Below are 12,799 nucleotides of genomic sequence, written 5' to 3' on the forward strand. Positions count from 1 at the left end.
AAGACAATAGATTTTAATCTTTAATCCATGAGCAGCCATTGAATACTAGAGAATTACAAATTACAGATGTTTTACTGTGTGTGTTTTTTTTCTCCCACAACACCTCCTGCCCGCTGTCTGTCTCCCTGTTTGGGCCCCTCAGCTACCTGCGATCATGATGTCGATACACAAAGGTATTCACACTCTCACATTTGCAACAAACAAATGTGTACAACAGAGACAGGAAGAGAGAGAGACACACACACACACACACACATTACACACCCTCGTTCTGTGCCATCATGGTACCATATGACACTGTCATCATTTGGTAATTAAACCCTTGCTGGCTTTAAATATGAAAAGCTGGCAAGAGTTGATGATGATGATACTGGCTGTCGCTCAGCCCAGATTTCCAACAAACCATCCAGACACCAGGCAGGAAACATATTGTCCCGTTGTTGTCTTAGTTTGGCCGTCCGTTTCCCATCGGAGAAAAAGAAATGTGATAACTATATGTTTGAAATTTCACACACTGTTTAGGGAGATAATAATAATGTAATATACATTAACAGGTTTGTGAAGTTTGTCTGCAAATCAGCTCAGACACATCTGACTTCAGTGCGCGGTGCGATAAATGATGGGCACAGCCTGGTGCAGAGAGTTACAGTGGCCTCCGAGAGAGGAGAGGGGGATGGTGCCAGGGAGAGATGAGGGGCATGAAGGGTGAAGGAGGGAGGTTTATTTAATGTTCAGCCCATGAGCAAGTGGGACACTATTTTTAAAAAGGGGGAGAGGAGGGGTGGAGGGGTTTTTGAAGGATAAAGGGTGGAAGTGCAGGTGAGAACTTTAGCTGTCCGTGAAGAGGAGACAGGAAAAGAGGGTTTGAAGATACATACTTCAACATTAACCTGACCCCCCCACTCCCCACCTCACACACACACTCCCTCCCTTTCAGCCCCCTGGCAATCTTGGACAGAGTAGATACCATTGACCAGTCTAATGGACTATGCCATAAGATCTCTCTCCCCCCCACAACGCCGTCCAACCAAAATCACTCCTCTCCCTCAATTTTCAATCTGCCTCTCCTGCAGACTCCGGTCATAACCCGTAAATGTGGTGTGTGGCTCTGAGAAGAGCTTAGGTTCCATTACTGACAGCCCACACAGCTTTATGGCCATTTAAGCTGCTCGATTTGGGTTCCTCCCATTCGGATGTTCCTGCAGACCCCCAGTGTGTCGCCTGAGCAGATAGAGGGGGAAAAACACTTATTAAGATCATTAATGTCGAGATTACAAAGGCAGAATCAGCTCTTACTGCTCCAAATGTATTTATAATACTCATAGCAATAAACAGTAGCGCTGTAAAAACAGCACATAGGGGATGTCTGTGTGTTTGTGTGTGTGTGTGTCACCCTGTAAGTCCAACTCTATTTAAAAAAAAAAAAAATTGTGCACTAAATATTTGGATATTTAGTTCGTATTTTTTTAAGTTTAACAAATGTAAAGCGTGCCATATATATTCATGCATTTACTTATATCAAAATATTAGTTTTTCCTTTAAATTTAGCTGAACAAATATATTTTCAATACAAGTTTATGCATTTAAATTACTAGAAAAGGATATTAATGTGCACTTATCATGAAGATCCTTGTTCTAACAAACAGGCAGCACTGAGAGTTGCACAGTAAGCTGTTTGAATTTCATTTTAGTAAGAGCTAAGTAAGGAACAGGTCTTTTTAAGCTGAGTATCTCTGATATAAAGTGTTCCATAATATCCATTACTGGTCCTTGGTCCAGTGGCAGCCTTATTACCATTTCTGAACTTCAAGCACTGTAAAGAGTCTTATAATACAAAATGTTTGTTAAATAGCCGATAGAGAAGCTATAATCTTTTAATGTTGAATTTTATAGCTTTACCACGCTCTGTCGTTCTTGTGGATATTGTAATATTGCATTTTTACTGGTTATTCATCTGTTAATGTTCCAGTTACTAAGTTTTATACTCTCCCTTATACTTTTTTTTGTATTCCCTCACACTGTTAAACACACAGAGAAAGTTTCCTCTGGGAAGTTTATGTATCTGTGTGATTTCTGACTGGACTAAATCTGTTGAGAAACTGTTATAGAGCCAATGGTCAAGGTGTTTGATTAAAAAATAAAAAAAACATCCGTAAGACCTCAGAATAACAGATTTGATTTGACTGCTTAATGAATAACTTTTGAACATTAATTAATAAGTATTAATTGAATTCTGATTTATCACTATTGTAATTTGTATGCCCTTTTTCCTCTCTGCAACCACTACACCTCTTTCTCTCTCTCTCTCTCTCTCTCTCTCTCTTTCTCTCTTTCTCTCTCTCGCTCTGTGTGTGTGTGTGTGTGTGTGTGTGTGATCAAGAGAGAGAGAGAGCGAAAGAGAGAGAGAGAGAGACTCGTTATAATTTTCTAAATGCTTACCAGTATTCAGTGTTGTTTATAAGCCTGCACGTGAACGTCTCACAGTTAACTAAATTCATCTGGATTTCATAAATCATTTCCAGTGTGGCCATCGCTAGTGTTCACCAGGATGGGACACTTTTGAGCATCTATACTTCATGACGTCTGTGCACAAATAATTTCCATGCATGTATTATTTCTGATTTTTTTTAAATGTCAAAAAATAAATTTCCAACTGATAGGCTATGAAGCGTTCAATAGACTGGCAAAGTCACTCAACCACAAACCAACTCAATATATTTTCCGGTAAATAAACTTTTCAAAATAAATAGTTAGTACTAAATATCAAGAAAAAAATAAACCCATACCAGTGAGTGTAAAATATGTATCCATCCTGCTGAGTCAAACAGTGCTCCAGCTGTTTGAATACTAAAACCAGTTTTAAACATAAGTTTTACAGTTCCTTTTAATTCAGCACCTGCAACGCTCTGTATTCTTTGATTTCTATTTTTTTTCTCCCTTTATCAATTCCTAGCTCATTGGAGCAGGGTTGCTTCCGCTTTTTGTTGTCGCCTAAACCGTTTAGTTTTGGATGATCGGTCAAAGATTCTGACAACCAGCGGGGAGAAGCACGACGCCCAGCCGGGGAGGGAGCGCAGGAGGCCGGACAGATCTACTGGGCTGCATCGGGGAGACGCACCATTAGACAAGGGGAGAGCCATGGCTCACAGCGCTGGTCGACCAGGTAAGGATTTCTCCCTCTGCCTCATACTAATGTCAGTGTTTGCGTGGAGCTTTGTTGGCTGCACTGTGTGGGACAAAACTGTGAGGAGGCTCCCTGCTTATATATCTAGATTCTTATTATATATATATATTAAAAAAATGTATTTTTTTATTTTAGAAAATCAAAGAAAGCCTTGTAAGCTTTTCCTGTCATGTATATATATGTATATATATATGTGTAGCCTATGTATATATATATATATAAATTATTTTTTATTTTTTTAAATTAAAGAAATCATATTGAGATTGTCCTTACATATATATTTCATATTTTCCTCCGGGTTTTTTTTTTTTTTTTGCTTTTGCATAATGTCAGAAATGAAGGTACATATTTTACATGTTAATATTATAATAATTATTATTGTAAATATAATTGGTTATATTATTAATATTAATATTATTATTATTATTGTCGTTGTTGCTAATAATTGCTAATAGTCCATTATCATCACCTATAGGCTTGGGGCTGATGTAATTGAAAAACATAGATCACAATCTAATTCACCTCTCAATTTTGGGTTTAGATGGGAAGATCAATGGAAAACAGTTGTAATGATCTAATTAATTATGGCAAAATTAAAAGCAAGTACAAAATCAATCTGTGATGGTGTCGAGGATAGAGTCAAATTGATATCCATCTGCTCCCGGTATAAAGCACATGAATAAGCAATCTAAGGACGCAGCTGATATCCTGCAGTTTGGCATAGTCTGCCCATATGGCTGTGGGTGTCAGGAGACACCGAATCATTGTGGGGTGTTACATGTGACTCCCGGTATGATGCGGATGTTTTGACTAATAGAGGAAAAATAGATCCAAGGGAAATGTGTAAAGACTTACAGTTATGAGTGAGCTCTTAAAAACAAGAGTGAAAGTAAAGGCAACTTTAGCAGGTGAGTTTTCTCACTGTTTACTTCACTGAAACCTGGGTTTTTCCAGTGACGATTGTAGTTTTTTAATTGTACAGATTGTAATAAAAAATTTAGTTAGCTGAAATAAATAATAAGGTATAATAAATAAATATATGATTAAAATGACACATCGGTAAAACAACGTTTGTACACAGATTCTTGCACAGGACAGAAGTGAAGCTTTACACACTCAAAGTCAAACTTTGAACTTGCAGTGCTGCAGTGGCTCCAAAACTGGGGAAAAGTCCTCAAAAAGAATCCAATTCAAGTCGAAATGTATGTATAAATATTTTTCTACTTTTTTGTCTAGGCCTACTGTCTAATTCCAAGACAGTAGAGACATGTATGTATGTATATATATGTATATGTATGAATATGTATGTTTGTATATATATGTATATGTATATATATGTATGTATATATATATATATATATGTATCTACATTTTTCTTATTCAGCAAGGTAAAGGTGATCAAGGGACCCTGACATGACATGAAATCAGTGCGTCTCCCTGCACCGTCTCCAACTCGCAGTAAAGACGCAACAGGAAGATAAAAACACAGAAATATCGATTGTTGACGTGGACGCGCGTTACAGGCCATATGTTTCACAAAACGGAAGAAAAGGATTTGTTTTGTCCTCCGAGGAAATTCATCATCCTCCTCCTCCTCCCGCCCTGTCTGCTCTGTCTGCTCTGTCTATCCACAGTATTCTTATTAAGAATAATCCCTAAATACAACTGATTTATTATCATTATTATAAGTAATTATTTGCCTATAGTGTATTTTTTAAAGGAATCAGAACACAGGCCTGAAATATAACCTCTGCTGATATCAATTAAAAACAACACTATGTTCAGAAAGCTGGAACGTTTTAGTAATTATTTAAAGTGTCTTAAATATATTAGAATCAACTGTTTTTATAGTGTGTGACAACTGTGCCGAGGCTGTTATTGTATAATGCAGAGGGGGAAAAAATCGAAAACAATAATCGCATTAGGTCCTCAGTGGCTGGGGTGAAGTCAGGACTAACAGTTTCTTAATTATCACGCCGTTTGTTTTGCTGTGGTGCTGTGACACGGGGACGTCATCGTATAGCAGTGCAGAGAGGTACGGGGGGCAAATCGGGCTGTTGTGGGGGAAATAGCAGCAGCTTTAGGGCAAAAGTGCACTGACGTGTGAAATTACAGCCCATGGTGCTACATATTGTACCAGAAGCTCCCTCCCCAAAAAAAAGCAGAAACAAAAAGAGGAATCGTCCTCAAACTTGTCCAGAGGGCAGCTGGACGACACACGGAGTCCTCTGCCATCCAGTTCACAAACCCTCTTAATAACACTCTTCTATTATTATTATTATTATTATTATTATTATTATAAATATAGTTGTATTTTTTATTTTGTTCTTTAACAAATATATAAATGCAAGTACATGAGAGAATAATGTATGCATTTTTTTATTACTACAATAAAAACTGCACACAAACACTGCTGATATAAAAAGTGCATAGAAATATTTTTATGCTTTTATGCTGAAACATTGCCGCTATTTATAAAAACATAAAGCAGTCAATTGTTATGCAGAAGTTATTGTTAACCTCGTGCTACAGAGCATTAAAAATGATCATGCACTGAAAAAAAATCTTTGACTCTTCTTTGATTGTTTTTCTCTTTGTTTACTCTCGGATTGCGTTCTACCGGAAGAGATTAAGAGCGAATAATGCAGCTACAGTAGGTTTACCCCCAACCTTTGACCCGGACAGCCCCAGCAGCAGCAGCTCCGGCAGCTCCAGCCTACCTGCCTGCCTGTATGAACACAGCGGGCTGTGTAACCTACTGTATGAGCGCCATCTACAGAGCGATGCTGCACACAGGCGGTGAGTGCACCACGACGAGGATGATGATGATGATAGTGATGATGATGATGATGGCCTACTGACTGACTCTCCCTCTGCAGGCTGCACACATCATCTCTGACCAGACAGAAACACATACAGTCATGACATAAAGCACATTTTTAGTAGCTGAAAAAAATATTTTGCATCATTATGTTGGACTTAAAACATGGAAAGATTATTTTTGTTAAGTTGTTTTTTGTTTGATTTAAGGAAATAAAGCTGGAGAAATAATGCAACAAGAAGCTACTGTTAAAAAGGCCTATTTTTGAAATAAATATATAAAGATTTTATTGCAGAAACTTATTTTTGCTTCATATTTGAAACTTTGAATAAGAGGCTCACAAAGTGGGTTACTGGGCCGCTAGGGGTGTTTGTAAAATGAGTTCAATTATATTATTGAAATACAAAAAATAATAGAATTTATGATTAGGATTGTTTTAAATATCTTGTTTCAAAATCAATAATATATATATAAAAAAGAGCCAACAATAAAAATCCCCCCCACAGGTCCCAGCTTCATCATGTGTCTGTGTTGGAGTCCTTCATATGAAAACATTTGAGGAGCGTCGCTTTAAACAACACACAGCAGCCTGACAGTGCTTTACCTCTCTTCTACCCCCTGCCTTTAATTTCCTTGATTCTTCACCCCAAAGTCTCATCATTTCCCATTTCGTCTCCCTCCCCTTCCTGGCTGTCGGATGCAGGGACCTCCTCATTTGAGCTGCAGGTTTTTACGTGGGCGAATCACAAAGTGTTGGAATCTATTGCCTTTGTCTGACAAGTCATCCATCTCTATGCGAGGGGATCTGTGGGATGGAGGTAGAGGGGAGGAGGGGAGGAGGAGGGGGGTGATCTGTGGGACTGCAGCTTTTAGAAACAGACACACAAGGAGAGGGGTTTCATTCTCAGCCCAAAGCTTCGCTCAGGCACAGCCCATTCTGGAGGAGAGGGGGACGCACTGCTCTGTACTCCGCCGTGTCCATGTTGTTGTCATCTCCGCCCCTATCTGATTAAACAGCCCGGCACAGGAGAGGGATTTTCCGGCCGCAGATTCCCGAGCGGACCCGTTGGAGGCTTCTCTTTTCCCCATGATGTCCTTTAAACAGTGACCCGCTTTGAGTCCATGTTGCTGGTGCGCTGTGCACACGCGTGGGTCATGCTCTGCACCTGACAGCCCTGCAACACTTTTTGAGTTGAGACAGGAGGAAAAACTTATAGCATCGCCTCCGAGAAGAAGTTATCCACAGCTGCGGACTCTTCGCACACGGACTGCTCTACACCACGTTATAAATCCTTGTTTTTTTACACCTTTAAAGCTGCATCACCGAGGCGAAACGGCGACCTCAGTCGATTACCTTTCTTTCCTTTGCTATCCAATGGATATTCACTGCAAAGCAGACCCCTTCTCAGCGATGCACCGTGAGTATATGAATGAGTTCACACACATTTCTGCCTTGTGGAAAATCATTTAGAAAAAAAGCAGTTAGATATTTACTCATATGTTTTATTATAGGAGTCTATTTATTTGAATTAAAGTGTATTATGGTTTGTGTTTTGCCAACAATTTATTCCTGAACACAGCTCTTTAATATAAAACATGCTCGTATCTTTTTCACAAAATCCTTCAAAATATTTATTGTAATAAATATAATAAAGTTTGGCAAGAAGAGTCGTTTAAAAATAGATAAATAGAATATAACATTTTAGTGATAATTAAAATAAGAATAAGATGCAGATAGATGATGCGAAAAATGTGTTATTTTTAAGAGCACATGGGTCACTGAGGAGTTTTTTATTTATTTTTTATTTGTCGTAAAACGCTTTATTAATTCAGCCTATATATTAACCTAGATTAGAAAATGTGAGCTCGTGTGAGCTGCATTTAGTTTAAAGAGACAAAATAGAAACTGCCAAATTTAAATACAACGCTTTTATTGGTCTGTGAGATGACACTTTAGGGAGACAAGAGCACGTTGTGTGTAAATGGATGCAAACGTGTCTCTTTATTTATTATCTCTCACTTTAGATTTTCAGAATAAAACTATGAGTGTTTATGTTCTTCGTGTTTTCTTCTCCATACGATATGGGTAAAGGAGACCCGGGCTGCGTGTAAATTATTTATTCCTCCTCATTCGCACCATCCGCGTTTGTAATATGAGTTATCAAAGCTCATTTTAATTATTTACAATAATTGTGCGAGGAAAATTAAACAGGTTGAAACATAATATCTGCGACATGTGTTAGGCTGCAGTGGAGGAGGTGCTCCTGGAAAATATTACCTATTGCCTTTGTAGAAGGAGAGAGCAATTTTATTTTTAATTCTGTGCTATCAAAACACTCAGTGAGATGTTTTGTAATATAATTATATATTAAATGTTGTTTTATTTATTTAGTTTTAATGATTTGTTTATTTAAAGGCACACAATTCTACTTTAATTTCACTCTTACGCTGCTTAAATTCCTGCAGTTATCATATTTATGATTAATATTTTAATTAGTTATTTTGTACTATTATTATTACTTAAAATATATTTTAAATTTCGGTCAAAATAAAAAATATATATTTTAGAATTAAAAGACGGCTGGGCAAAATTAAAGTGTGTATTGGTGCGTGTGTTCCTCTATGTGTGTGTGTTTATAAATATAGGCTACATCATAGTGCATGTGTTGTTATTATGATCTAACCTTTAAGAATAAAAAATTAGAAACCCCTAAAATAAAAGTGAATCCACATGCAGGTATGTAATGTTATGCTCCCCTGTGCTGCTGTTGTGTCCCACGCAGGGCACGGCGGTGTGAACCAGCTCGGCGGGGTGTTTGTGAACGGCAGACCCCTCCCGGACGTGGTGAGGCAGCGGATTGTGGAGCTGGCCCACCAGGGCGTCCGGCCCTGCGACATCTCCAGACAGCTACGGGTCAGTCACGGCTGTGTCAGCAAAATCCTCGGCAGGTAAAAGGGGGGATCCACCACCAACAGAGACCCTATGTGTGTCAAACATCAATCTTCTAGCTCGTATATGCGCACCCAGCTCTATTTCAGCCTCAGTCATCGGTTATATAGGCAGGTCATTTTTTTTCTTTCTTTTTCTTTTTTTTTGCTTGAACACAGCAGTTCTGCGTCCGAGATTTTCTATCCATCACCTGCAGCCCTGCAAGAGAAAAGCATCATAATCATGAAATAAATTTTAGGAGGAGAGTTTACAGCTGAGCATTAGGGATAAAAAATATCTGAGAGGAATATGAGGCTGTATTAATGTTATAGGAGACTGTAGGTGATAAAGAAAAAGTAGCATAAGGTCACTTGGAAACTGACTTTTCAGCTCCAAAGACATGAATTGGAATTTTACTTTTAGATTAAGAAAAACAACAATCCTCATCACAGTAATTAAAAAATACCATAAATACACACTTTACGTTACTATATTTTCCATCAGTGCAAACCTGATAAATTAGCTCTACATTATTTTTTACTTCAGAGCACAAATGCTGTGAGATAATATTTTGAAATATATTTTTTTCAGCTATCAGAAGGCATTTCAGAGGTATTTTCATTTCACACACACTGAATGTTTGTCACCAACATTTACCAATAGGTCATGGTGGCATGTCGTGCATGCTGCTGTAAGCTCATGGAGACTGGAAATGGGGTCCAAACTGTGCTTTTACAGCTAAACTGTCCTTTGTTCTGTCCGTCTCACTGCTTATATTGTGTGATTTGAATTACACTGCTTTTCGTTTAAAAATCCGCTCTGTTCACCTTCCAGCTGACACTCAATTAGGGCCCATATAACAGCACACTTCCACACCAATTAATAGATTAAAGCCGCCATCATATTTCTAGGTATTTTTTTAAAGGTCGGCGGAGATTTGTTTCCACACAAACGATATTTTAAACCATCAATCAGACTGGATTGTTGATTTTAAGGAGGGATGCATTCAGGAACACTCCATCTGTCCCCATGCAGGTACTATGAAACCGGCAGTATTAAACCCGGAGTCATTGGTGGCTCCAAACCAAAGGTTGCAACTCCGAAAGTGGTGGATAAAATTGCAGACTATAAGCGCCAGAATCCAACCATGTTCGCTTGGGAGATAAGGGACCGACTACTTGCTGAGGGCGTCTGCGACAACGACACAGTCCCCAGCGTTTCATCCATCAACAGGTTGGTGCAAATTTAAATGTTTTTAAATTATTAAAAGCATGCCGAATTGTGTGTAAAAGTGCGTAAAATTGATCCGAAACCGCCTTTTTTTTTTTTTTAAATGTATGCATGTATGTTTGAGCGAGACAAGAGAGGGAAATAAGCCATGCGTAAATTGGATACATCAGTTTAGAAATAAGCAGATAGCAAAGACTGAAGTATGGTCCCAGCCGAGTCCCATCCGGGGTGGTCTCCCAAGTGCAATTCAATCTCCTGTGCGGCCCTCCACAACACAGCCAAGCACGGGAGCTGAGGCTGGGGCCACGAAGAATCACATCTGTCTCGATAAAAACCGATCAATACCCGCGTAACCAGATCCAGAGGCGGAGGGAAATACCCAACAAAGTCGTTCAATACGCGGACCACACTGCGACACAGGCGGCAGCAGGAGCCTCTTTATTGCCAACCAATTGCTCTGTTTTCCAACACCGAGGTGAATGTGGAGCGACAACAGACCACACATTTAGGCGTATAGTGTGGTTGGACAATTTTAAGTTATACAGGATTTAATCGCACAGTATTATTATATTGTGTTTGTTTTAATCATTTATTTTATTTCTATCACTTTTAAATACAGAATAATTAGAATACATTCAGAAAATTATAGACCATAGAAATTCCCCATGATGATCTATGGGTAAATGGACTATAAAAGAGTTTCTGTTCCACTGAAGCAGCTAAAGCAGCAGACACCCTACACCTTCACCTTTCCACATGGAGCGGGACAGCAGTGGACAAAGTGTCTTTAGACAGAGGACGCTGTTGGTGAAAAGCCCCAGTGCATGTGTGCAAAGTGAAAAAAAAAGCCCCATAGTGCCTGCGAGTGATGAACTTTGGTTAGGAGGCACTGTTCCAGAGAGCTGGTCATCGGCATTACATTTTAATGAGCTGAAGAGAGTCTCATAACACATCCAGCTAAATGCAGGAGATGGATGAATCTTTAAAAAAAAAAAAAGGAGAAAGAAATACTTTAAAGTCAGGCTGTTGTGGATATTATGGTTTCAACAGGTCTTTGGGCGCAGTTCTCTTGTTTTTTTTCACCTGTTGTTCCTAAAACCAAATGTATTTAATAAGGTGTGTACAGGCAGTGTTTTATGTGCTACTATTAGAAAACATTTCTGACCATCTGATTGGTTTGAGTTGTGTGGAACAGCCCTATTAGGAGAAATGTTGTCCTTTGAAACAAAGTTAGCCTGCACATTAATAATTAACATCAGAAGCAAAAGTGCTTTTTTTATTCTTAAAACACGGCCTCACAAATCACAGCATTACAATAGATTTCACCCTTTAATTCCTCAAAATGTAAAGAAGGGTTAATTGATATTTATTTTACAGCATATTAAAATGCACATGGCTATTTTAAAAATGTTTATAAAATCTTAACCTGAACTCCGGTAATAGTTAACTATAATTTTCAGGCTATTTTAAACATCTGAGGTTGAATTTTGTTTCTCGCTGTTGCTCTTAATGGGAGGGTTGGGAAAGACGTGGAGGAGGAAGAAAGTGAGGGAGAGGAGAGTCAGAGGGAGAGAAAGACACAGTGGACCCCTGGTGGTCTCTGTGGTTAAAGGGGCTGACCTATGCTCTGTTGACTAAAGAGGATGTCCTGGCTTTAAACACATTTTTCCTGCATGAATTATTAAAGATTACACAGAGACTGGGTTGCACTTTGTTTTGTTGCCGCAGAGAGGAGTTTCCACCCGCTGCAACATGCCCAGTGGACACAAGCGTACCCATAAGATCCTAAGCGGCTTTCAATCATATTGATCCACATTTTAATCTTTCTTTGGGGATTTTTTTTCTCTTTATAACACCCAAACACCAAAGTCGTTAATTCACCCATCCAAATTGCTTATTCAATATCAACAACATAGACTTGAAACAAAGTCCTTGAATTTATGAGGCTCCCTCGAGTCATGAGGTCAGATAACTGTTGTGGTGAGATGTTAGAAATTCAAATAAAATATTGATGTGTGTTTTCTGGAGGAGGCTGCTAGCCTTTGTTGCCCTGCCTGAAGGAGAGAGTATGGAGGACACATGAGATAGTGAGGGGAATGAAAAGAGTCTGATGTACATTTTTGCCCCCGAGGAAGTTAACCCCATAGCTGCCTGATTCAGAATTGATAGCTCATTGCTGGATGCTGCATGCACATGTGAGCGTCGCTCGCCTCATCTGCAGTCTGTAAAAGTCTGTTTTTGTCACACCTCTCGAGTGAGAGGGCTTCCATGTGGGATTTCTGTCTGTACACAACGCTGCCTGTTATTCAATGATCTCACGTCGTCTGTCAATCACAAGATTACCATAGTCATGCTTTAATGTAATGCGATCATGTCCCATAAGAGCTAAAGCTGAGCTTGTGTGAATCCCAATGTACCTGCTCAATCCTCAGTTTTACAGATGTTACATTATCTCTAAGGCCTCGTTTTTGTCATCTTTAAAGTTCGCAGATTATTGATGCTTTCTTTTATTTATTTATGTAAAAGTGCACCACAGATTACAACACATCAGATGAGGCTGTGGTCTCAGGTTGGGCCAATAAGACACTATTGCTTTCCTGTCACATATAATTTATAGATCACCATTTGCATTTGG

The 12,799-nt window shown here is 38.9% G+C and overlaps 1 protein-coding gene across 11 annotated transcripts in view; it reads left to right on the plus strand.

Annotated features, from left to right (window-relative positions):
- Positions 1 to 7,133: 7,133 nt before the first annotated feature.
- The window catches only part of pax2a (paired box 2a), a 31,250-nt gene continuing 25,584 nt past the window's right edge, over positions 7,134 to 12,799 (plus strand). For 6 of the 11 annotated variants that reach the window (XM_059358848.1, XM_059358852.1, XM_059358850.1 and 3 more), the window contains exons 1-2: positions 8,659 to 8,954; positions 9,970 to 10,167. In XM_059358848.1, the coding sequence (XP_059214831.1) occupies positions 8,737 to 8,954; positions 9,970 to 10,167 (416 nt within the window). In that variant the 5' untranslated portion in view covers positions 8,659 to 8,736. Of the gene's footprint in view, positions 7,424 to 8,658; positions 8,955 to 9,969; positions 10,168 to 12,799 lie in introns of those variants that run through there. The other 5 variants (XM_059358854.1, XM_059358851.1, XM_059358857.1 and 2 more) reach the window with 2 other exon arrangements.

This window comes from Centropristis striata, chromosome 20 (genome assembly GCF_030273125.1).
Source record: "Centropristis striata isolate RG_2023a ecotype Rhode Island chromosome 20, C.striata_1.0, whole genome shotgun sequence".
NCBI classification, from domain to species: domain Eukaryota; kingdom Metazoa; phylum Chordata; class Actinopteri; order Perciformes; family Serranidae; genus Centropristis; species Centropristis striata.